Consider the following 24,582-nt stretch of genomic DNA (forward strand, 5'->3'; position numbering starts at 1 on the left):
CCCTTTTGGCTACATGGAGGGATGAAATTGTCCAAACACCACTAGCATTAATCTAAGGGTCCTTCGACAAGCACCTACATGGGGAATGCTCATATGTACACTAGTTATTATAGGAACTCAGGAGAACTTTTTAAGAACTCATCTCCTATGATATGAGTGCAAAATGTGAACTGTCCATGTGATGCAACGCCCCATGAAACCCCAGGGTAAACTTTTATCTTGATCCAAAATTTTAGTGGGCCATGGAAAAATAAAACAAATTTCTCCCTTAATTTGCCACTCTTTGCCATGGCCCACCAAAGTTTTGAATGGGGGTAAATGTTGGGCTCTGAGAGTTTTAGGTGGCGCTGTATCACTTGGATGGTTCAAATTTTGGGCTCATAACACATGAGATGAGTTATCAAAAAGTTCTCATGAGCATTGATGTGCATATGAGCATTCCTCTCTCTCTCTCTCTCTATGTATATTAATTAGAGATAGTTAGAGATAGATGCCACATGAAAATTTGTTAATGCATGCATATCAATCATCATTTTTGCCGGATTATCAACGTTTTTTCTCCCTGGGGAGTTATTTGATACTCCTGCTGCCTATGAGGTTTAGTACGCAGGCAGTTAGAATTGGTAGGCGTATCATACCTTAACCCAAATTAAACTATCTCAAACTAGGGCTGAAAGTCGGGCGGGTTAGGTCGGTGCTCAACCCTAGCCCAACCCAAGGTTCCTATACCTCAACCCCAACCCAACCCAACCCAACCTCGAGTTGGGAATTCTCAACCCAAGCCCAACCCAAGCTGGCTTGGTCGGGTTAGCCAGGTTGGTCAGGTAGATATATGCTAATATTTTCATTATTACATTAGTTTATTATATTTTCAATACATGTCTTATTTTTTGTACCTACAATTTTATTAATTGTATATGTAGTAAACAAACAAGTTAAAATATAGGACAACAACTCCTTTAAAAGTCGTATTGTGTATCAACCAATCTATTTGGGAGAGAGAAATCTAGCGTATCTTGTTAGCTTGAGTCATCGGAAATGATGTGGACCAATGAAACCCAACGGCATTGGAATTTCCAGTGCCTTTAACACAGACGATCAATACTCAATTATAATTAATTTATAAGGAACTTATATATTGATCGGGTTTGAGTTGGGTCGGGCAACTTGAGACCTCAACCCGAGCCCAACCTAAGTTTTATCGAGTTGGTGTTTGTATGGCCCAAGCCCGAGGCCAAACCCGATACATCCTACCCAAGCCCAACCCAACGTCAGGTCGGTCAGGTTGAACCTGCCCAACTTTCAGCCCTATCTCAAACGTGAAACCATTGACCTTAAATTACATTACAGAAATCAAGTTACTTTAACCATCACTCTTGTTTTGTGAAACAAGACTGCTGGATATTTTTCATTTCTAATCATCCAATAAATGTACAGCAATCTAATATTTCAGTAATCAAGTAAGAGTTACTTCTTGCTCCTGATACATGTGTCCATGATTTTTGGACGGTTAACCTTGAATTATTTATATGCCATTAAACCAATCTCTGCCTCTGGGCGCGTATTGGTTCTACCTCCACCAGGACCGAGCTAGAGACGGACGGTCCTGTAAGGGACTTTGTGGGGTCCACCGTGATATGTGGTTTATCCAAGCCGTCCATCTATTTCAAAAGATCATTTTGGGGGATGAGCCCAAAAAGGATTAGGATCAAAGACTCAAGTGAACCACACCACAGCAAGCAATGGTGACAATGACTCAGCCGTTGAAACTTTATAGGGCCCATCGTGATGTTTATTTAACATCCAACCTGTTAATAAGGTCACATACAACTATATGAAGGGAAAGCATAAATATCAGATTTTTCCAAAATTTCCGTGGCCCATAAGAGGTTTTCAGCGGTAAGAATTTAATCTTCACCGTTTCCTGTGGTGTGGTCCACTTTAGCATTGGATATACCTCTTTTTGGAATCATCATCTAAAATAAATTTTCAAAATGGTTGGACGGCATGGATAAAAGACATACATCATGTTAGGCCCCACAGAGCCCCTGACATGACCGTCCGTCTCTTGTTAGATTCCTGGTGAGGGTGGTACCAAATCCCCGCCCCAATTTCTGAATAATTTCTAATCGCTCGCGTTTCATCCATCACACTCCGCCAGAGTATCAAAGTTTTCTCTCTCTACACGAGAAGCTTCTCAACTCGATTCAGAACCGAATGCAGATGAGAGAGAGAGAGAGAGAGAGAGCGATGATGTTGAGAAGGAGCCTTGCCACCCTCTTGGAAAGTAAAAACGGGAGATATTCAAGAACATTGCTCTCTTCTTCTTCTTCTTCTTCTTCTTGTTTTTCATTTTCTCAGTCCGCCTCAAATGCTGCTACCGCTGCTGGTGTTGATGTTAGTGCTGGTGCCGGACAGGCAGACATTGTCTTCACACCATCTAAGATAGATGCTCCTCCTTCTCTCCTTCAGCCCGGCGTTGTCGTCTACGATGGTGTCTGCCATCTCTGTTACAAGGGTATGGATTGGACTTCTTTTTTCTTTTTTTTTTTCGCAGAATGGCCGTTGATTGGTTTCTCTTATATGTGGTTTTCATTTAGAATTTCAAATCTCATGTTATGTATCCAGATGGTTTACCAAAATTCCTGAAGGTCGATTATTATTAAATTGTTATTATTATTATTTTGTAATGTAATGTAAGCTTTTTGTATGTCTTTTTCAATGCAAAAAACGAATGGACATGCTCTATGAAATTCATTTTCATTGAGAAATGGGAAAGGTGATTTGTGCCACATGTGATAACATGGCTCATGAGTGCTGAAGCGGATCATTCATCAGGTGGGGTCACTGTGAAAATGTCCTGTACCAAATATGAGGCTGGCCCACTTAAATGTAGACCATTGGTTCTTTGTTTTTTTTGATGGAACCAAACGGCCACACATGCCGATTGATCAAGATTTGAAGAAAAAGCTCACATCTCATGCTTTGCACGTGTGTACAAGAAAAGGATCACCTTCCTTTCTTAGCCCATCACCACTTTCCATTTTTTTCAAATCCCTAAATTAGGAAATCTGCACTTTCTTTCATATCTTTAATTTTTAGGCAGGGAATATTTTTAAATATTTTCTTATCTAAAGTATCTTCTTATTTTAGGCATTTTCTTAATTATAGAATGCTTTGTTACTTAGGTGCTTTCCTATTTCATAGATTTTTAGATTTCATATATTTTATTACAAATTGTAAGGTTGATTATAAATAGGACCTATGTCCTATGGAATACGACAAGCTGATTAATATTCTCTTTATGAAATTTTCTTATTCTCTAAGGTAGCTGTTGAGGGGGGGTGGTGGTGATCTCTAGTTCTAGACTAGAGGACTGTTGAGCTTGCTCACAGTCTTACATTTGTGAGCTCTAGCATCTGGCTAGAGGATTGTTGGATCTTTTCCACAATCTCTTTCTTTTCTTATTGATTTATTTGCTTTCCCTTTCGGGTTGCATCAAATTGGTATCAAAGCAAGTTCTACTCTTGGGAATGTCATGGGTAGGAAGATGTTCTTATGTGTCGTGCAATTATCCATATTCAAACTCCAATGCCTTTCCATATCCATCGTGCTATTTTTATTCAAGTTACTTTGATGATCAAGATCGCCATTCATATAATCTTGAGTCATACCCATTTTCATATGTGCCTTATGGTGATTCCTTTCAACACTCCTCCCCACATGCTGGTTATCCAAAAGCATCCTATCGCACGGAAATGTCAGTGACGCTTACGAATATTCAAAAGATGTGGAAGGAGAATTTGCAGGAGGTCAAGAAGGAACTTAAAGCATTAAAGGAAGATATTGCAAACGAATACAAGGAACTCAAGGAGTTCGTGAGAGCTTGCTTTGAGCCCTTGATTGAACAGGAAAAGCTTTATGGGCTTCGATATGTTTTATCTAGCATTCCAAGGAATGAAGTGGTTATGGATAGTGTGGCAACTCAAAAGGAATCTTCCTTTGGATTGGTTGATGGATCAATGGTCAAATCAGAGGAAATTCAAGTAAAACCAAAAGATCAGCTGATGGATGATCTAATTGAGGAGACTGAAGGTTTGACATATATGGACGATCCGATGGTCAAAGAGATAGATAATGCTATAATCATAGTGACAAAATCCATAGAGGTCAACACAATAGTACCATCTCAACATCAATCAAGGTATGCAAATCGAAAGCGGACTATGACGAATGTGTCACAATCGACATCTAGAACATGGAGGACCAACAAGAAATAAAAGAAAAGATGGTTCATGTTTCAACACCATATTATGCATCAGCTACCCGTTAGGCATATAGGTCTCCACCATTAACTACCAGCGAAGCTGAAGAAGACGCGCTACAAACGAGGATCTTCGCAGGAGATTATGACTACCAATTTAAACTCGAGGATGAGTTGTTTTCGAAGTCGGGTGGAATTGATGCAACCAAATGGCCACACGTGCCGATTGATCAAGATTTGAAGAAAATACTCGCATCTCACGCTTATGCGTGTACAAGAAAAAGACCACCTTCCTTTCTTAGCCCATCACCACTTTCCATTTTTTTCAAATCCCTAAATTAGGAAATCTACTCTTTCTTTCATATCTTTAATTGTTAGGCAGGGAATAATTTTAAATATTTTCTTATCTAAAGTATCTTCTTGCTTTAGGCATTTTCTTAATTATAGAATGCTTTGTTACTTAGGTGATTTCCTATTTCTTCATATCTTTTATTACAAAGTGTAAGGTTGATTATAAATAGGACCTATGTCCTATGGAATAAGACAAGCTGATTAATATTCTCTTTATGAAGGGGGGGGGGGGGGGGGGGCCGATAGATGCTTGTCTCTCATACCTTGATCAATTTTTGGTGTCAACGAATGGTTAAACAGATTCCCTTTAGTGTGTCAGCTGGGTATGCCGAAAATAGTGTTAGATCATCGTCCCATTGTGCTTTATGTGACCGAGGACAATTGGGGACCCAAGCTGTTCCGGTTTGAGACTACCTAGTTAGAAATCAACGGGTTTAAACAACTGGTAGTTGATTGGTGGCTCTCCTTTGAGGTGGTAAGGTACACGGGTTTTAAATTGAGCAGAAAACTTAAACCCCTGAAGGACAAAATTAACATTTGGAAGAAAGAGATGTTAGGGCCAAGGGTGGCAGCTTTTCGACGCAATGGTAGACGAAATTCAGGAGTTGGATTTATTAGAAGAGGAGGGAGGGCTGTTTGTAGAAGATAGAGACGAGGGTCTTCTTTCTTGGTCTTTAGCAAGCTGGTCCAAAGGAGAGGAGATTAGATGGAGGCACAGATCGAGAGTGGTCTAGTTAAAAGCAGGAGACAAGAATACTAAGTATTTCCATAACATTGCTAGTGTTAGGGTGTGCGGCAATAGAATCTCTAATTTGGTTGTGGATGGGCAGAGAACCTCAGACAAAGGTAAGATATGTAGGGCTATGGTTCAATTCTACAAGGATTTGTTATCTGCAAATTGATGAAACAGACTGAGGTTGGAGAATCTTGATTTTCTCAGCTTTCTAGCGTGGATGCCTCCTCCTTAAAGGAACCTTTTTTTCAAAGAAGAGGTGATAAGAGGCTGTTGAGTCCATGTGTGGTGAGAAGGCCCTAGGCCCTAGGCCCAGATGGTTTTCCGATGCTTTTTTTCCAAAAGTTTTGGAAGGTGGTCAAGATGGATGTTATGGGCTTTGTTACGGAATTCTAGCAATATAGTTGTATTTCTAATGAATTGGGGGTGTCCTTTATAGCTTTGTTACCTATATTGGAAGGGGCAGAACGCCTAAAAGACTTTCGACCAATCAACCTTATAGGGGGGCCGTACAAAATTTTGGCTAAAATACTTGCTTCTCGATTTAGGAAGGTTTTGTCCAAGGTTATCTTCGAAAATCGGGGAGCCTTAATGGCTGGTATACAGATCTTAGATAGCGCGTTAATAGCCCACGAGTGTATTGACTCTAGACACAGGCAGAAGAGAAGCGGAATAGTTTGTAAATTGGATATTAAAAAGGCGTATAGCCATGTTGATTGGAAATTCCTCGACTACATGCTAGAGCGGCTAGGATGTGGCGAAAAGTGGAGGGGGTGGATTTGGGTTTGTGTCTAGTCCGCTTCCTTCTTCATCTTGGTTAATGGGTCTCCAAAAGGTTTCTTTAAACCATTGAGAGGCCTTAAGCAAGGGGACCCTCTGATGTAGGATGAGTGAAGCTAACCTAGGATGTAAGATGTGAGATCAATTATGCATTAATTTTAGCATTCAACATTTAAAACCAAATACACCCTCATAATAACTTTAGAAAATTCAGATTTGGAATGCAAAGGGCCTAGGCTATCACATACGCAGTGCACGAAAATATAAAGTATTACGAGAGTGGCCCACTTGTTTGTGGTCATCAGCGAAGCCCTCAATATGATGTTACGGAAAGGGGAGGATAGGGGTCTCTTTAGCGGGTTAAGACCATCGGATCAAATCATCCATCTCCAATATGTTGACGGCATGATTTTATTTTGTGATGCAAATGAGAGATCAGTGGATAATCTTCAAAAGATACTAGTTTGCTTCGAGGCAGCCTCAAGGGTTGCAGATTAATGTTTTCAATATAGAGATGTTGGGTATTCATCTTAGTGAGGTCGATTTAAGTAGCCTTGTGCATGCTTTTGGTTGTTAGCCAGGGTCATTTCTCTCCATGTACTTATGGCTACCTTTATGCATTGGGAAGCCGACGAAACATCTTTGGGATATGGTGATCAAAAGAAGTGAAAGGAAGTTGGCTAGCTGGAGGTGTAGATATCCATCTTTGGGTAGCCGTTTTACCTTTATGAAGGTGGCTTTCTCAAATATGCCCGTCTATTTCATTTCCCTTTTTAATTGTCCTAAGTTGGTGTTGGAGTGGCTTGAAAGTTGAGAAGAGACTTCTTTTGGAGATGCAATGAGGATGCTAGAAAGTTCATCTTCTCAAATGGGACGAGGTGTGCAAGCCCATCGACAAGGGAGGAGCTAGTATTCGTGATTTAGGCCGTATGAATTTAGCTCTCCTCGGCAAGCGGGTTTGGAGGTTTGGGTGTGAGGAAGGCAAATTGTGGTTCCAAGTATGGTACGCAAATGGGGGAGTGGTTTGCTAGGAGGCCCTCCCAATATAGGGCTTCTAGTATGTGGAAGGCGATTGCGGCTATAAAGTATTTAGTGTGTAAGGGGGTTTCTTTCTCGCTTGGAAACGATCTTCGCATTCGTTTTTGGGTTGATACTTCATGTGGTGATATGGCTCTCCAAGATCTGTTTCCCAAAATTACGGCTTTGGCTCCTGATCCTTTTATTTCAGTGGCGTCTTGCTATTCCTGTTGTCGAGGAGCAGTAATTTGGAACTCTCTATGTCGTAGGAATTTGATTAAGGATGAGATCATCGAATTTTTCGTGGGTTTGTTGAGCCTTCTTTAAAAGGCTTGTCCCTCTCCTGGTGAAGGGGACTCGATGGTTTGGGCTGCTCATAGTTCCTTTGGGTTCTTCGTCAGATCACATGTTGACCTGATTAGAGCTCCACCGCCTCTTCCTGCCGGCCTTTTCCGTATCTTTTTGGGTTTTATAGAGCTCCCCCTCAGGTGGCATCTTTTGTGTGGCTGCTAGGTCGGAAGAGGGTTCATACCATTGGCAATTTGCATAGAGGATCCCCCATGGTGCCTATTGTGTTTGGCAGATGCTGTATCGATAGATCATTTATTTTTGCACTGCCCCTTCTCTAAAAGACTGTGGGATCACTTTCTAGAGTCCTTAAAGACAACATGAATGATGCCCAAGTTAGTCGATAGTCTCCTTTGGGCTTGGTGGGGGTAAGGTTGAGAAAGCTAAGTGGAGGTTGATCTTAATGGCTGTTTTTTGGTCTATTTGAGGAGCCCAAAATGGGCGTTGCTTTCATAATGAGAATCTTGGGGTAGGCTGTCCATGTCAGTGCATTCGTGGCTGCGAATTTGTCTCTCTCTCTCTTTTTTTTAATTTTATTATTTTGGGTGGATTGTATTCTTTTCTCACTTTTGCGATCTTCTAATAAAATTGTTGTTATTTGTCTTGAAAAAAAAAAAAGAAAAGAAAAAAGGAGAGAAGGAAAGAAAAGAGCACCAATCAATCTCCACTTCTAGAGTCTTGCCCACACATTTGGATTTAGTATTTCAAATCTGGCTGGCTCCCAGCTATGTGTCATTTTGACCCTTTGCCTGCTTTGAAGTGGATTTGAACCACCGATACATGGATTTTCAGTCTTTTGTACTAACCGGTTGAGCTAATTGAACCACTTTCCTAAAGTGTGTTCTCTTCATCATGAAGGGAGGAGCTTGCTTGACGAACTAAGTGTCGTAGGGCAATAAATCCTAATTCAGGCAAACATACGAAAAGGTCTATCCACTATTCTCTAATCTTATTCCAATACCTTCTCAAATTTTGACCCTGACTCGATGTTGATGGGCTCGTTCCACGCATGCAATTGGATTAGGGGTAGCAATGAGCCAAGTTTAGTTTGAGCCAGGCTAGGCTCAACTTGACCAGACACTTAAGACCCAAGGCCGAAGCCTAGCATGGCAAGCCCCAACGCAACTGGAAAAGAATTAGGTCGGGCCTGTGCCTGACCGAACCCCAAAAATTGATAAAATCTCTATTTCCCCTGTGAAGTTTGATATGCTATTTGTTTATCAAGTGGGCCACACATGCACAAAGAAATAAACATTTTAGAGCAATGAAACCAATGTTCCACATTCATGATAGATAGTTGCATAACTAGGATTAAAATGACATATTTGTTGGATATAACACTTGTACACATAAAGTAGGGTCGAGCCAAGCTAGGTCGGATCAGATTGGGCTAAAATGACTTGAGATTGAGCTCCACCTGAAAATTGATCTGGTGATGCATTCCAGGCCCAAGCCCGGCCCACAGGCCTAGCTTGATCCAAAGCTGGGTCAGGTTCATCAGGTTAGCTGGGCTACCTAGTCCATTTCCAACCTTGACTAGGATGCCAAATAGTTTAATCCATGCCCCCCTAGAGGAAGAAATGTTTGAGGAGCACCAAACTATTGGATTTTTCACCATAAGATCACATGCATCGGTTGTGAAAGATCGGATGCAATTAAAACAAACAATGAGAAAGAGGAAGAAAGCACCATGAAAATAGAATAAATCAAGCTCTTTCAAATCTTAAAACATACCTTTCTAGGAGAAGAACCCTATGGTCACTCCACCTCACATGCATCTCTAGCCCTAGTGAAGGGATCCTTGGGGTCTCCTCGCTTAAATAGAATTCTTCATGGGCTTGGCGCACGTGGGCCTTCTCTCCTTAGTACATTCGGGCCATCACCTACCACAATCTAATGAGAAGGTCTTCTCGCGCATGAATTTTGATCCTCGGCACATAGATCATCCCCACGCCTTCGAACCTTACCATCACATGGGCGCATGCCTCAAACATTGGCCCCATTCAATGATATTGAAGATCCACCATTGGATTTGTGACCGGACACAAGTAAAAACCTTTTACTTAAAACCATAAAAAAAAAAATTCTTGCACAAATACCCTTTTGAATAAAAATCCCCTTTGACTTGAAAAGACCGCATGTTTACATGACTAATGGGGCTTGCCACTCTTAAGTGCTCTTCTATGGTTAATCAGTCTACACAACAAGACTATATGGTGGATTTCTTGTTGAATCATCATGGGACATACATGCTTCCATCCATGTGACCCAATCATAGGTGTATGTCACAGGCACAAGAATCACAACAAGGGTTAAAGTCATTTGTAACGATAGTGAAGTCTCTATGGCTGATCCTCAGGTCAAGGACATTAGGATGAAGTGTATGTGATTTTATGTTCTTTATATGGGACCTAGGAGTGTTCCTCATGTAATTCATCATTCAATATGCTGACAAACAAGTTGTGCATACTCATGTACTGGTTTGAGTCTCCAGCTCAAATTGCCCATGACAAAGCAAAACCATTATGGCCGTCACAAGTCCCATGATAATCGTATACACATGCTAGCCCAGACACACGATGGTTGTTAACACTGCATTGTCACAGAGAAGGTTCCTTGAATTATATCACTTTAATATTATTGGATCTACCATATGCACATAGCTCAATACAACGCCTATGAGGACTCTTTTTATGGTCTGTCACAATGATATTTAACCCATAATAATGCATGATGACCAAATATCCTCATTAACAGTGAATGTCAATAATACGTTCATCCCATGAATCAATTGTGAGTTGGCTTTCCAACAATACCCAATAACTCCTACTTATCCTAAAGCCAATCATCCACAACAAGCCCTATACTCTGCACATGCTTGTCAAACACCTTTTGAGAAGTCCTTGGTCATAGGGTCTGCCAAGTCATTAGCTGAACCTATTTTAATGACCACAATTTCTCTGCCTTTGGCAATATCTCGCAGAAGATGATAGTGCTTGACACCCTCATGATATCTAGGGTCTTTAAATTGCGCTATCATGGTAGAGTTGTCGGAGATGGTGTAATCGGTGCGTCCAACAATGGTACTATTCCTAACTCTTTTAGGACCTTCCTCAACTACGCCACTTGGTTGCTTCCCTAGCTACAACATACTTAGCTTCCATTGTGGAGTCAGCAATGCAATCTTTCTTTATACTCCTCCAACTGACAATTGCTCCCAATGTAAACACATAACCGGAGGGAGACTTATCCGATTATTCTTTTGGAAAGCAACGTCGGTGAATCCGACAAGATCGAGATCACCAAATTAATAGACGGGAATAATCCTTCGTTCTTTTTAAATATTTGAGAATGTGCTTCACCATAATCCAGTGCTCATTTCCAGCATTACTCTGGAAATGACTTACCATTCTCTCTGAATAAGATATGTCAGGTTTAGTACATGACATGGCATACATCAGATTTCCCACTACAAAGGTATATTTGTGCTGTACATGACTCTGATCATTCTTTTGTGTTTTTGTCTGAGGAACATTGGTATATTGTGAGGAGCAACACCATGCCTGCAGGGCACATGTCCTCTTTTTAAGTCTTACATGGCAAATCTTGTTAACACCTTTTCAATGTACTTAGACTAATTTAGGACAAGAGTTCTGTTTTGCATATCTCTGTGCAATTTTGATACCTGATATATATATATATATATATATATATATATATATATATATATATATATATATTGCATCTCTAAGGTCTTTCATGTCAAAGTTTTTAGAAAGCCATGCTTTAGCTGATGATAACATTCCTAGATTGTTTCCGATTGGTAGGATGTCATCAACGTAAAGAATGATGAACATTATTTAGTTCCCACTCAACTTTGTATATAAACAAGGCTCTTTGAGATTATGTACCATTGTTTAGAGTATCCTTGATATTATGATAATTTCCCAGATATTATATGTATCTCTAGCTTGACGATACCGATACCACTGGTAGTATCAGAAATTCCAGGTATAGGCAATATATATTGCTAAGTATCACTAATGTATCAACATCTCTGATATTTTCGACTGTCAATTCCAGGTGTCGCTTGTATCACCTATTTATTGCCAATATTTTCTACTGTGTAAATTCCAGGTGTCACTTGTATTGCCAGTGTGTTGGCAATATTTCGATATTAGCGCCAATGCATCGATATCACAAAAAATCTGTTTATTAAAAGAATTTTGGATGGATGGATAGATGAGTTGGTCGGATGGATAGATGGGATGGATGGATGGATAGATGGGATGGATGGCTGTTTGGATGATTGGATGGATGGATGGATGGTTGGACCATCATGCATTTGTATTGTGTTTATATGCTTATTTATGTATGGATGTATAATGTATGAATGCATTATGCATATTTGTTTGCTTGTTAATTGATTTAATGAGATTTAAGTGCTTGTTGTGTTACTTTTGGACTAATTTTTTACGACAACACATTTTGAGGCCCCATTAAATGAAAACTTAATATGTATGCATTCTTTTTTGCAATTTTTGATTCATAAATATGAAAATATGTGTATTTTAGCATCTTTTGAAGTTTCACTGAATAATTCTATCGTTTTCCCCATGTTTCCTCGCATTTCTAGAATTCGGCAATATCATTATTGTTTCCATATCCTTGGTCAGCGCAAAACTTGTAGCAATACCAATACTTCAAACATTGTTTTGTACAAAGCCAAGTGACAGCTCGATCAAAATACACATTCCAACTTCGCAAAGCTTGCTCAAGACCATATTCTTTAGCTTGACACTTTTGATTCCTGCCCTGGTGAAACGAAACCAATATGTTGTTCCATGTTAATCTCTTTTTTAAGAGACCTATTTAAGAAGGTAGTTTTAACATCCATTTGCCATATTTTCTAATTGTAGTGTGCAGCTATGGCCAGTAAATTCCTAATGGATTTAAGTATAGCCATTGGGGAAAAGGTTCCTCAGAGTCTATCCCTTCTTCACCAAGTGTAACCTTTTGCTACAAGTCTTGCTTTGAATGTCTCTGGTTTTCCATTGGAGCCTTTCTTGTAGTTGTAGATTCATTTCTATCCAATTGGTTTATGTTTGAGGGTGGGTCTACCAGATCACAGACTTGGTTGGAAAACATGGAGTCAATCTAATATCGCATGGCCTTTATCTATTCATTCACATATGAAGATGAAACTGCTTCATGATATGATGTAGGATCTGATTCATCAGCCTTGGATTCCATTACACATACCTCGCCCTAATACTCATAACTTGGGATTGTGTCCATTAATCTTTCCTAAGGTTGGGAATCACTTCATCTCATTTGTTGGACATGCCAATTGTAGTATCATCTAGAAGAGCCGTCACTAGATCCTGGTTTCTTCAAGAACTATATTATTGATCCTCATTTCATTCGTTATGAGTTCTTCCAAGAAGACAACATTTCTACTTACTATGATCCTCTAATTGACAGGATCATGAAAGTAGTAACCTCGGGTCTCTTTTGGGTATCTTACAAAACGACACATATCAGTTCTAAACTTTCCAGACTCAATTTGCTTGACGTGAGCTCTTCCTCCCAGGTCTTCATATTGCTGTAGGGGGGGTTCACAAGTGTACCATAGCTTATAGGGAGTTTTAGAAGCATATTTAGTCAGCACTCTGTTTCGTATGTGTATAGTAGTCTCAATGGCATAACCCCAAAAGGACTGGGAGATCTGATCTCGTCATCATGGACCTGACCATGTCAAGCAAAGTCCTACTGCTCCTTTCAGATAATCAGGATTTGTCTGTTGTTACATTATCCTCGGATAATCCAAGAACATGTTTAATCGATATTCACCTCCTCTTTCTGATCTAAGAGCTTTTATGCACTTATCCAACTACTTTTCTACTTCACTTAAAAAATCAATAAACTTTTCCATTACATCTGACTTATGATGAAGTGGATCCATCCATCCATCCCATCCCATCCCATCCATCCATCCATCCATCCATCTACATATGTGTGAAATGATCACATGGGAACTGATTCTCATGAGAACTCGTGAGCACTTTTTGATATGTGATGTTAACCAGTGTTTTAAATATCGACGATATCGGCCGATATATTCCACGATATATCTTGTATCCCACTTGTGCGATACGAAACACACAAGTAGTAGGATAAATCCCACATGTTCAATCCGGTGAACATTTTTTTATTTTTTTTTTCAATCCTTTTTTTTTTTTGATAAATCATGTTAATCAGTGTCAAATTGTTACAAATCCATGATTTTTCATGTTTTGCATGGCATGAAAAATCATGAATTGGGAACTTCGATTTCGAGATTTGGAGGAGAAGGATTGAGTTGCGGAAAATTGAAAAAAAAAAATCAAAATCAAACATGTCTGTAACCTAATCTAGTGATTCTTCTTTTGCTGTTGAATGTATTGCTTGTGTTTCCACATGTCTTCTTACATTTATAAATTGTATGAATAGAGTTTGAATATACTTGCATCAATTCAGTTAGACAACGCATAGATTAAGACCCCATACAAAGAAAACCCATTATGTGCACTTGTTTTCGTAATGTTTTGATTTGTAAGTGTGTATTGATGTCTTTTTTAACAATAACTGAAATTTCGTTGAAAAATTCGACCAATTTCCAATGTTTCCCCATGTTTCCAACAACAACGATACATTACACGATACAACCGATATATCCCATGTGATAACCGATACGTATCTATATCCCAAGGGTGTGATATGTAATGCGATACCGATATTTCGAACATTGATGTGAACACAAAACACTAGATGAATCACCTCATGAAATCCCCCAGGCCCAAAAGTTAGCCTACTCTAAAAATTTGGTGGCCATAGCAAAGTGAGAGGGAATTCCCTCCCTTGATTTGCCTCTCACTTTGTTATGGCCCACTATATTTTTGGAGCAGGGTAAGTTTTGGGCCATAGGGGTTTCATGGGGTGACTCATCTAGTGGACCGTTTGGATTGCATATACACATCATGTGAGATGAATTCTCAAAAAGTGCTCACGAGTTCTCGTGAGAACCGGTTCCCAAGTGAAAGCATTACTCTACACACACATATATGTATGTATAATTGTATGTATGCATATACACGGGGAGAGAGAGAGAGAGAGAGAGAGAGAGAGAGAGAGAGAGAGAGAGAGAGAGAGAGAGAGAGAGAGACGCATATCTAGAAAATCATCTTTAAATGTTCCAAGTTAAACACTTTACCCTTGAGTAAGTAGGTTTTAAACATTTTGAATATGTGTGCACCACCTTTTGTGAAGGGGGGCAATTTGGTCATTTTACCCTTGGGGTGTGACCTGCATATGTTAAAAGGTTGAGACGAGGGATAATGTCACAGACTACTATGTCCAAGTTGCATCTGGCACATGCACGTGGGATTAGAATTGGACCTCTTCATCTTTCGAGAGGAACTGAACTTAGTAAAATCATATCGGTATGTAAAATCTCATATGGTGAACAAGATAAATGATAAAGATTATCAAACAGGTTGGCTGTGCTAACATGCACACTCTTAAATCCAATAGTCATATCACAATTAATAGAAAAATAGTAACCATGTTCTACCATCCTAGAAATAGAGATATAGCATCACCAATTGTTAGGACTTAGGAGCATAAAGGCAATTACTAGAATTTATTTTTATTTTTATTTTTTCCGTTATCAAGGGCCAATTCATATGACCCAAACCCCAGACTCTTGCCTTGGCATCCATCCTTATGTGCACTGAAGTGATGTTATTGCCCATGCGGACCTCTTTGAACCCCTGATGAAATTGGACACATGCATAGTAGCACCCAAGTCAACAGCCCACACATTATGAGTAACAATCTGAAGGTTTGTTTCAACAAAAAACAAAAGCTCGATGCTTACTTGCAGCCATTCCCATGGTTCCATGCACTTTGTCCTCAAATGACCTCTTTTGCCACATAGGTAGCAATGGTCTCTGAACCTCCTCAAACATTTCATCGTTTGGATGTCTTGCTTTGAAGAGAGCTTTTAAACCAGTGCTGAGCAACTGAAGGTGGGACTTGTCATGCAACTTTGCTTCTTTTTCTTTAAGCTTTTGCGGAGAGAAGATTCCTTTTGGTTCTTCTAACATAGCTAAGGTTTAGCATTTCTGGATAGGAATGACAAAGATCACCATGCATATTGTATGGGATCCAAATGGGATCATTTGTTCATGTAGTTCCATATATATGATTTGAAACTTCCAGGGGTTATGGCACTAATTGCTTCCCTTAGTGTCTCTGGATCGAAGCTATTTGTTCAGGTGCTCATTTCAAACAATACTTCAATCATCCTATCCAAATCCTTTTTGGTAATACCATTCTTATAATCTTTTCCATGGAATTTCTGAGTGATTGAAAAACGCAAACTCTGTGACTGATTGCCCAAATAACCTCTCGAGATCATCCATGATATCCTTGCACTTCTTTATTATGCGTGGCTTTAGTGCTGCACTCATCCCAATGCCAATGCAATCTGCATCGAGGGAACAATCACTCTTCTGGGACAGGAGGATGCTCTTCAGTTAGGACAAAGTCGGTTTTTCTCCATTTCCAGCACTTCGAGGTTTTTCTCTTTCCATATTGTGTATTCAGCACCGCAGAACTTGTCTGTTTTGAGGATCTCAATAGTGGAGTTGTAACACATCTAACTGCACTAAGAAGTAAACATGCAGGAGGGCAAATCATCATGTAAACAAATGCAAACATTAACGCAACATTTTTAAAGTTCTTCTTTCTGGGTTTTCGAAAAAACTCTCTACCCACTGTTCATCTAGTCATGCTTGAGAGTGATGAATTCTACAGGCAACCTCACCTTCATGTCATGGTCCTACTGAGGGGTGGTATAAACCGTACATGTGGTAGGAGGGAACACACCGTGTTCATCATCTCATCCTCCCACTGTCGTTGTGTGGAATGGTGACTCTAACCACGTGGTTTTGGAAAAATTTCAAGTGCAATACCCCTATCATGAATTGTATATAGCCCTTTGCACCACCGTATCAAGAGGGACAATTCCAATCTCGGGGCATTCTACTATACAATTTGTCCCTTTGGGTCAAATGCTAGGATGCCTCTATGAGCTGGCTGCCTCTTCCCGGCAAGGGTGAAATTTGGTGTAGGCATCTTATGGATCCTTTTCTTATCCTAGACAGCAGGAGACCGCAATCTCAATTTTGGGTGAATTTAGATCTGTGCTTATTTAATATTAGATGTTTGTCATAACCTATTTATGTTGAAAAACCCACGAATAATGCTTCGGCTTTAACAATTTAATCACACATTGCCTGTGAACTTTCTTCCACTAAACTTGGGGCCCAGCCAATAATCACCTAGGCAATGAAACCTCCATATAAGTGAGCCTATTCTGAATAATTGTGGGGCCGTGCAAATCATCCATGGCTTCACTTGTAGGGTACGTATAGGTTTACTATGACATTCATCTATCTTAATCTTATGGATGCCACATCCTCTTTTCATCTAACTTCTTTTGTATGCTTGCTCATTGGAAAAACCCTTTTCATTAGTCTATTTTCCATGGCCAATATATTTTGGAATTTATATCAAAGTGTAAACATGTTTCTGGCAACTAAACATTACCATTGTAATTACAGATGCTTGGACCAGATTCAATCGTTTCGATGTTCGTTACACAAAAAGGCATATTCCTGGACAGCATGTGCAGCGTTTGGGAAACACATAAATGGATGATCAAACTGTGTCAGAAAATCTGAAAATTGGTACGGTTATAATGGACTCTCAGATCTAACCAAGGTAAAAAATGGTTTGTGAATCCGAGTTCCAAAACCAAAGATATGGCTGGAGCTAGAGAGTCTAAAGATCTAGTCATTTTGGATACATTGAGTGCATCTAAAAGCGTGTCATGTTCAGATCGTGCTCATTACTGAGCGGATTTACCTCAAAGTTTACAAAATAGTTTAGGATATATTTTTTTAGGGAATTCCAATGATCAAATGTCATTTGAGTCTGAAAAACAGATCATACCTATCAATTATCGTTTTTGAGTCTGTAAAACAGAAATCTTGAAGAAAGAAAAATTCAAAAGACGTATTTCCACATATCTATTTGAGCTGAAATTTAAGTATGTTTCGCTTCATGATACTCATAGGCTTGAAGCAAAAAATCAGCTCAAAAGGGCGAGCGAAAATGTTCCAATGGGATAAAGGAGGGTTACGTCAAGTTGGTAGCTGGGCTTAACTTCCATCAGGAATCTGAACAATATGACACTCCATACTCATGCTAGGGCATTCCTTATAAGCGACACACTGAATTGGAATAAGGGTGTAGCGAGAAATGTGCAAGTGTTTGTTAAGGCATACCCTAGAAGCGACGCACCGTAACAATGCCCAGTTGCCATGAGTAGGCAAGGGTCAGGTTATTCAAAATCGGTTACGTAACGGCAGTTATGTAATGGTAACAATCATAACCATTATGCGTTTCGGGGTTGAAACGGCCATAATGGCCGTTACGGAAAAACAGGCCGTAACGGTCCAGTAACAATTTTTTTCAAAAACTAAAAAACGACCGTAACGGTTGATACGACCCGTATCATAACGGTAACAGTGGTGGCCGTTACGGCCACCGTTACCGTGTTGGAACACCTTGGCAAGGGTTCCTAAGCTATTCTGGATGCGTAGGTAAAGAATTTAGTACAGGATAATAGGATTCGTCTTGCCACAAGGAATATAAGAAAATCGATAGGTAAGAGTATGAAGTCAGTAAATACGATAAAACAAAGGAGAGTTAATATAACTTGCATTTAGGAGACTTTAAGTGGAAGGGGCCAAAACTAGAGAAAATTGATGGATATGAACTTTGGTATGTAGGAAGGGACAATAATAGAAATGGGGTACGGATAGAGAGTAAGTGATAGGATAAAGTTGTAGATGTCAAGAGGGCAAGTGATAGGATTTATTAATAAAATTTGTGTTCGGAGAGGAGATAATCAATGTCATTAGTTCCCTTCATTAAAAAAAAAAAAATCAGTATTGTTAGTGCATATGCGCTACGGATAGGGTTAGAGGATAGGATCAAAAGACATTTCTAGGAGGAATGGATGGACTAATTGATGCAGGACCGATGCATGAACTAAGTAACATTTGAGATCAAATAACTGAATTAAGATATTTAACAAAAAGACACAAACGTCGCTATATTCGTTACAAATATCATGAAAATCAAAAGAAAATTATGCGTAATCTTGACTTAAGCTACCAACATCATAACACAAGATCATTAAATAAAAAAGAAACTAAAATCTAATGGATCTAGGGAAATCCAATTAGCATAGGAAACCTAATACAACGTAGGGTGAAAATTAGGGTTTGGGTAATTTTTGGAAAGTAGGAAAATTAAGAATTTTAAGTTTGGGGTTAGGGTTTGGATTGTGGATGGGTATGGGAAGGTTGGGTTTGGGAGAAGACGAAGATTTGTGATGGGGAGAATGAAGAACCTGAAGAAAATACCTGGATGGGAAAGAAAAAAGAAGGTGTGGGGATAGATGGAGATTTCGCACCGCCGTTGATGAAGATTAGCCTCGCACCAATCTTCCTTCCAAATCGCATGAAAGTATCTTTAAATCGCATGAAGATGGGAGAAGAAAGCAAAAGCTTGTCTCTCTCTTTTTTTTTTAAAAAAAAAAATTTAAATTTTAAATCACGAAATTCAATGGGAGAGAGGTCATACGCCCCCTTCTTTTTATAGATACAAGAAGTTTCAAAAATTACAAAAATCTCAGTGTCTTGTGAATTTTAACGAAAATAACCATAGTCTAAATAAAATCAACTAAAACACTTATAATGTGTCCAAATATAAAATAATTAAAAACTAAATCCTAAAATATGAAAAAGTCTAAAACTGATGTGGACGATCAACAATCAATGGCCCGATCATGTGATCTATTGGATCCCATAGCCCGATCGTCGCGTCCCTCTGATCCAACGGTCCAGATCACTCTATAAAGCAGCCCATGTGCATCTTCCCAGTGTGGGGTCTTCCAGATGCTCGCACATGCACATGGGGTCTTCGACACGATCACATTCACGGGTACTTGCCTAGTCATAGGGAAATTTGCGCAGCTCGCTTCCTCATCTGATACGTACGCATGGGTGTATGTGACGTGATGTCCTCATCACTAATGCAAGGAAGTCTAAAAGGAGAGGATATTTGTAGGAGGGACATTAATGGTCATGTAGGAAAAGAAAGTAGAGGATACGAGAGCATACATGGAAGATATGGTTTTCGAATAAGAATTGAGATGAGAGATGCCATCCTTGATTTCACTATGACATACTAGCTCTAGCAAATACATACTTCAAAAGAGATAAACATTTAATAACTTTCAAAAGTGGATCATATACAAGCCAAATAGTTTTCTTTCTACTTGTGAAAACAAAATGATCAATATGTAAGGATTGTAAGGTTATACTAAGAGTTTGACTGTGCAATATAACTATAAGTTAATGGTTATAGATGTTTACATTAAGAGATAGGTGTCCAAAAACTAGGCGGTGGAATTAAAAGGAGAGAAAAATGTTATTTAAAAATAAATTGATGGAAGAATGAAAGTGGAATGTTGAGGAAGAAGTAAATGTTATGTGGAATGAGATGGCTGAGTGATAGGAAGGTGGCAAAAGATGTTTTAAGATTATCTAGAGGGAAAGTCAATCATATAAGGAAACTTGGTGGTGGAACAATGCACAAGGAAATGTTCATGTTTTAAAGCTTGGCAAAGCGACTAGAAATGATGAAAATTTTAACAAAATAGAAATGCCAAAAAGACTGTTATGAAAGTATTGAGGCGAAACCAGTGTTCGAAGTATCGGTATCGCTACAAATGTTATTTAAAAATAAATTGATGGAAGAATGAAAGTGGAATGTTGAGGAAGAAGTAAATGTTATGTGGAATGAGATGGTTGAGTGATTAGGAAGGTGGCAAAAGATGTTTTAAGATTATCTAAAGGGAAAGTCAATCATATAAGGAAACTTGGTGGTGGAACAATGCACAAGGAAATGTTCATGTTTTAAAGCTTGGCAAAGGGACTAGAAATGATGAAAATTTTAACAAAATAGAAATGCTAAAAAGACTGCTATGGAAACGTAAGGCTTATGAGTTATGATGATCTTTACAATAAATTAGGTATGAGTGAAGGTGAGAAAGATGTCTTCAAACTTGCAAAATTCAGAGAGAGGAAGGGTAGGGACCTAGTTCATTTTAGATGCATTAAGAGCAATAGCCAGAGGGTACTAGTAAATGACAATGAGATCAATGAAAGGTGGAGAAGCTATTTTCAAGACTTGTATGATGACATCCACTCTTAGAGCATGGGGATAGAAAGAACCATAAACTCAAATGACATTGGACACCATAGATACTTTCGTAGGATTCGGATATCTAAAGTGAAAGTAGCTTTGAGAAAGATGAAGACAAGAAAGGCCCTTGGACTAGATGGTAGACTAGTAAAGGTTTGGAAGTGTATGGGAGATAATTATTTTGGTTAACAAAGTTGTTTAGCAAGATTGTATGATTAAAGAAAATGTCGAACAAATGGAGGAAAAGTACCGTGATACCTATTTATAAGAACAAAGGACATACAGAGCTCCACTAATTATAATGGGGATTAAACATATGAACCCCACTATGAAACTTTGGGAGAGAGTGATTAAGGAAAGACTAAGGCATGAGACGAATGTATTGAAAAATTAGTTTGGTTTCATACTTCGGAGGTTTACAACTAAAGCTATTTTCCTACTTAGACAATTGATGGAGAAATGTAGGGATAGGAGGAAGGATCTCCACATGGTCTCTGTTAACTTAGAGAAAGCAAACAATAGGGTCCATTTGGTGGGTGTTGGAAAGAAAGGAGTCTCAAGATGATGTATTGTCATTGTTAAAGATATGCATGAGCAAGCGGTAATAAATGTGAGGACCACTAGTGGGGAGACAAGTGACTTCCTAATTGTTGTAGGCTTACACTAGGGGTCGGCATTGAGCTTGTACGTTTTCACATTTGTTATGGACGAGTTAAAAAGGCATTTTAGGAAGAGATCCCATGGTGTATGTTGTTTACAGATGTCATAGTTTTGATTAACAAGACGAGGGAGGCTTGAATGCAAAGCTAGATTTATAAAAGGATGCTTTAGAATCTAAAGGATTTACAATTAGCCGGACCAAAACAGGAGTGCAATTTTAGTAATAATAAAAGTGAAAACAAGGAATTAGTTAAGATTGTTGACTAAGAAGTTTCCTAAAATGGACACTTTTTATACCTTGGGTCAATAATTCATGAATGGATAAATTGAAAAGGGTGTTGCCCATACAATTCAAGCTGGGTGGAAGAAATAGAGATGTGCCTTTGGAGTTTTATGTGATCATCGTGTACCACTCAAGATGAAAGGAAAATTTTATAGGATAGTTATATGACCAACCATGCTTCATGGGACAGAATGTTGGCCAGTTGAAGGACAACGTGTCCATATGATGAGTGTAGCTGAAATGAGGATGTTGAGATGGATGAGTGGTAAGATGAGGAAGGATAGAATAAGAAATTGGAGAGAACTAAGGATTAGTACCAATAGGTAATAAGATGAGGGAAAGTAGTCTTACATGGTTTGGGCATGTGCAATGGAGACCAAGAATAATGCCGGTTAGAACAAATGAGTTGGAACTTGGAACAAGTTTAAGGCTCCAAAAGGGCAGGAGGAAGGGCCAGAAGGGACATGGATGGAGGTAGTAAGAAAAGACTTGATGACCTATGGTATAACTGAAGGTTTGGCTCTTGATAGAGTGGATTGGCGGAATAGGATTCATGTAGCTGACGCCACTTAATAGGGATGAGGCTTAGATGGTGATGATGATGATGATCATCCAGATCCCCTGAATGCCATGATTTCCTTTAATTTCTTCTGATGAGAAGCTTTTCCTAATCTCCAATTGCATGGATATTCTACTTTCGTGCATCTTTTGCTTCAAAATTTTGTAATTCCTGGATGCTCTGGAGTAATGCTGCTTTGTTGTGCACACATCATCGTGGAGTTCCATGCGAGAAAACAATCCATCACATGCATAACAGTGACTTGAGTTTTTGGATCATCATAGCAGTGGTCCATGGCTCAAAAAGCCTAGGCAAGTGGAGTATGGTAGTCATCAGCTGGTAGCCTGCAAATGGACAGTTAAACATAAAGTTGAGGAACGGTCTACATTCAAATTTGTATTTTTTTTTTTCGAAGTCAGATGGTTTGGATAATCATCTGGTTACCACATCAGTGGTCCTTACCGCAACACACATATTCCATGCGCATGGCCAGAACTGCCATGTAACTACGATCATAATATCAACCTGTGCTATATGGAACTTTCATGAAGCTATGATAATCATAGCTTTTCTTTGATTTTTGGTGCTGCTCTCGATTCCTTCTGTTTTAGGTATTTAAGTGAAGCTAACCCTATCCCTAATTCCAGTACTGACATTTCCCTTGTTGCGATCCACAACTCCAGATGCCTCATAAGTTTTCTATAGTTGTGATCTTTGATCCATTTCCATATCCCATTTTTTTCACTTTCATGTTTGTAGACAGAACTGCTTTTAAAAAAAAAGATCTTTCATACAAGGTTGCAGCCTTTTCTTTTCTTTTATGCATTTTCCAATCCCATGTTGTAGGTGTGAAGTGGGTGATCAGAGCAGACAAATATAGGAAGATAAAGTTCTGTTGCCTTCAGTCCAGGGCTGCTGAACCCTACTTGAGGGCGAGTGGTCTCGATCGGGAGGATGTTCTTCGCCGCTTCTTGTTTGTTGAAGGCCCCGGTTTATACCATCAAGCTTCCACTGGTTAGAACCCACCCTGCTCTTTTGATTCCTTCTCTAAATTTAATATTCTTTCTAAAACATATTTTCTTCTTTTCCTTTGTTCCATGTCTTTTCAATTTTCTTTGGCAGAAAGCTGGGTTTTAAACGCTTTACGTTTGAATTGGCTTCGTTTGTTGAAACTTAAGTCTACTTTGTCCAATTTCTCGAACCTTGTTTATTTAATTTTGTGTCTGAGGAGGCAATGATGGTTCTATAGAATGGTTAGATGGTCTCGTTAACCATAGGAATCCCTGCACATACAGATCTGAATATCAGTATTGTATTGGTTGATGCGGCCGTATCGCATCCATATCAACATGAGATGATATGTGATACGGGGCCGTATCAGCCTGATATGAAAAAACCGATTCGTATCGGCGATACGCCCATAAAAGCCAAATTTTTATACATATATTTTTTTTTTTTTCAAAATTTAACTTATATCTCATCTTCTTCTTCTTCTTCTTCTTCTTCTTTTTCATTTAAACCATGGAGGAAGTTTAAAAACTCATTTTGGGCTAGATCCAAACCTATTTTGGGATAAAAACAAATGATTTGAATGTGATTCAACAAATCAAAGCGAAGTGGACCATTATGGGAAAAATAGGAATGAATGGTAAACCTTCACTTTCTTTTTGATATTCTTTTTGGTGTATTTTAGAGTAATGGGCCCTGATTCACCAAATCATGCTTGATTTGTGTTCAATTAAGCCCCATTGAGTTTACCTTCAACAAATCAAACCGATAGACAACATTCTCATCAAAGAATGGTCCGATGCACACTCATTGCATGTCCAAAATACCAAAAAAGAAAAAAAAGAAAAAGAAAAAAAAAAAAGAGAAAGAAGGAAAGATTATTGAATATCTTATTAATTTCATTTTTTTCTTGATTTTTTTTCCTAGTAGAGGATGAGCACTCAAGAGCAAAACAAAGGACCTATGTTAAGGAGATAGCATGATAGGAAAGAAAGTGTTGAATGGGATGGGAGGTGCATTGTCTTTTTACTTTTCTAATAGTAAAAGGTAAGTCCATAGAAGGGTTGTCTAAATATGGATTAAGATAAACAGGCAAACAAGTAGGAACATTATTAGTACATGTAATCATTGTTTTCAATATCAACAATATCGGTTGATATATCCCATGATATATCTTGTATCCCACCTGTGCA

General features: G+C 38.9%; 1 protein-coding gene across 1 annotated transcript in view; it reads left to right on the forward strand.

Moving 5' to 3' along the window:
- The first annotated feature begins 2,154 nt into the window (after positions 1-2,154).
- Positions 2,155-24,582, forward strand: part of LOC131255459 (uncharacterized) — a 28,719-nt gene continuing 6,291 nt past the window's right edge. Inside the window, exons 1-2 of the mRNA XM_058256188.1 lie at positions 2,155-2,518; positions 23,228-23,395. Of these exons, the coding sequence (XP_058112171.1) occupies positions 2,218-2,518; positions 23,228-23,395 (469 nt within the window). The 5' untranslated portion in view covers positions 2,155-2,217. The remainder of the gene's footprint in view (positions 2,519-23,227; positions 23,396-24,582) is intronic.

Source organism: Magnolia sinica, chromosome 9 (genome assembly GCF_029962835.1).
Source record: "Magnolia sinica isolate HGM2019 chromosome 9, MsV1, whole genome shotgun sequence".
Taxonomy (NCBI): domain Eukaryota; kingdom Viridiplantae; phylum Streptophyta; class Magnoliopsida; order Magnoliales; family Magnoliaceae; genus Magnolia; species Magnolia sinica.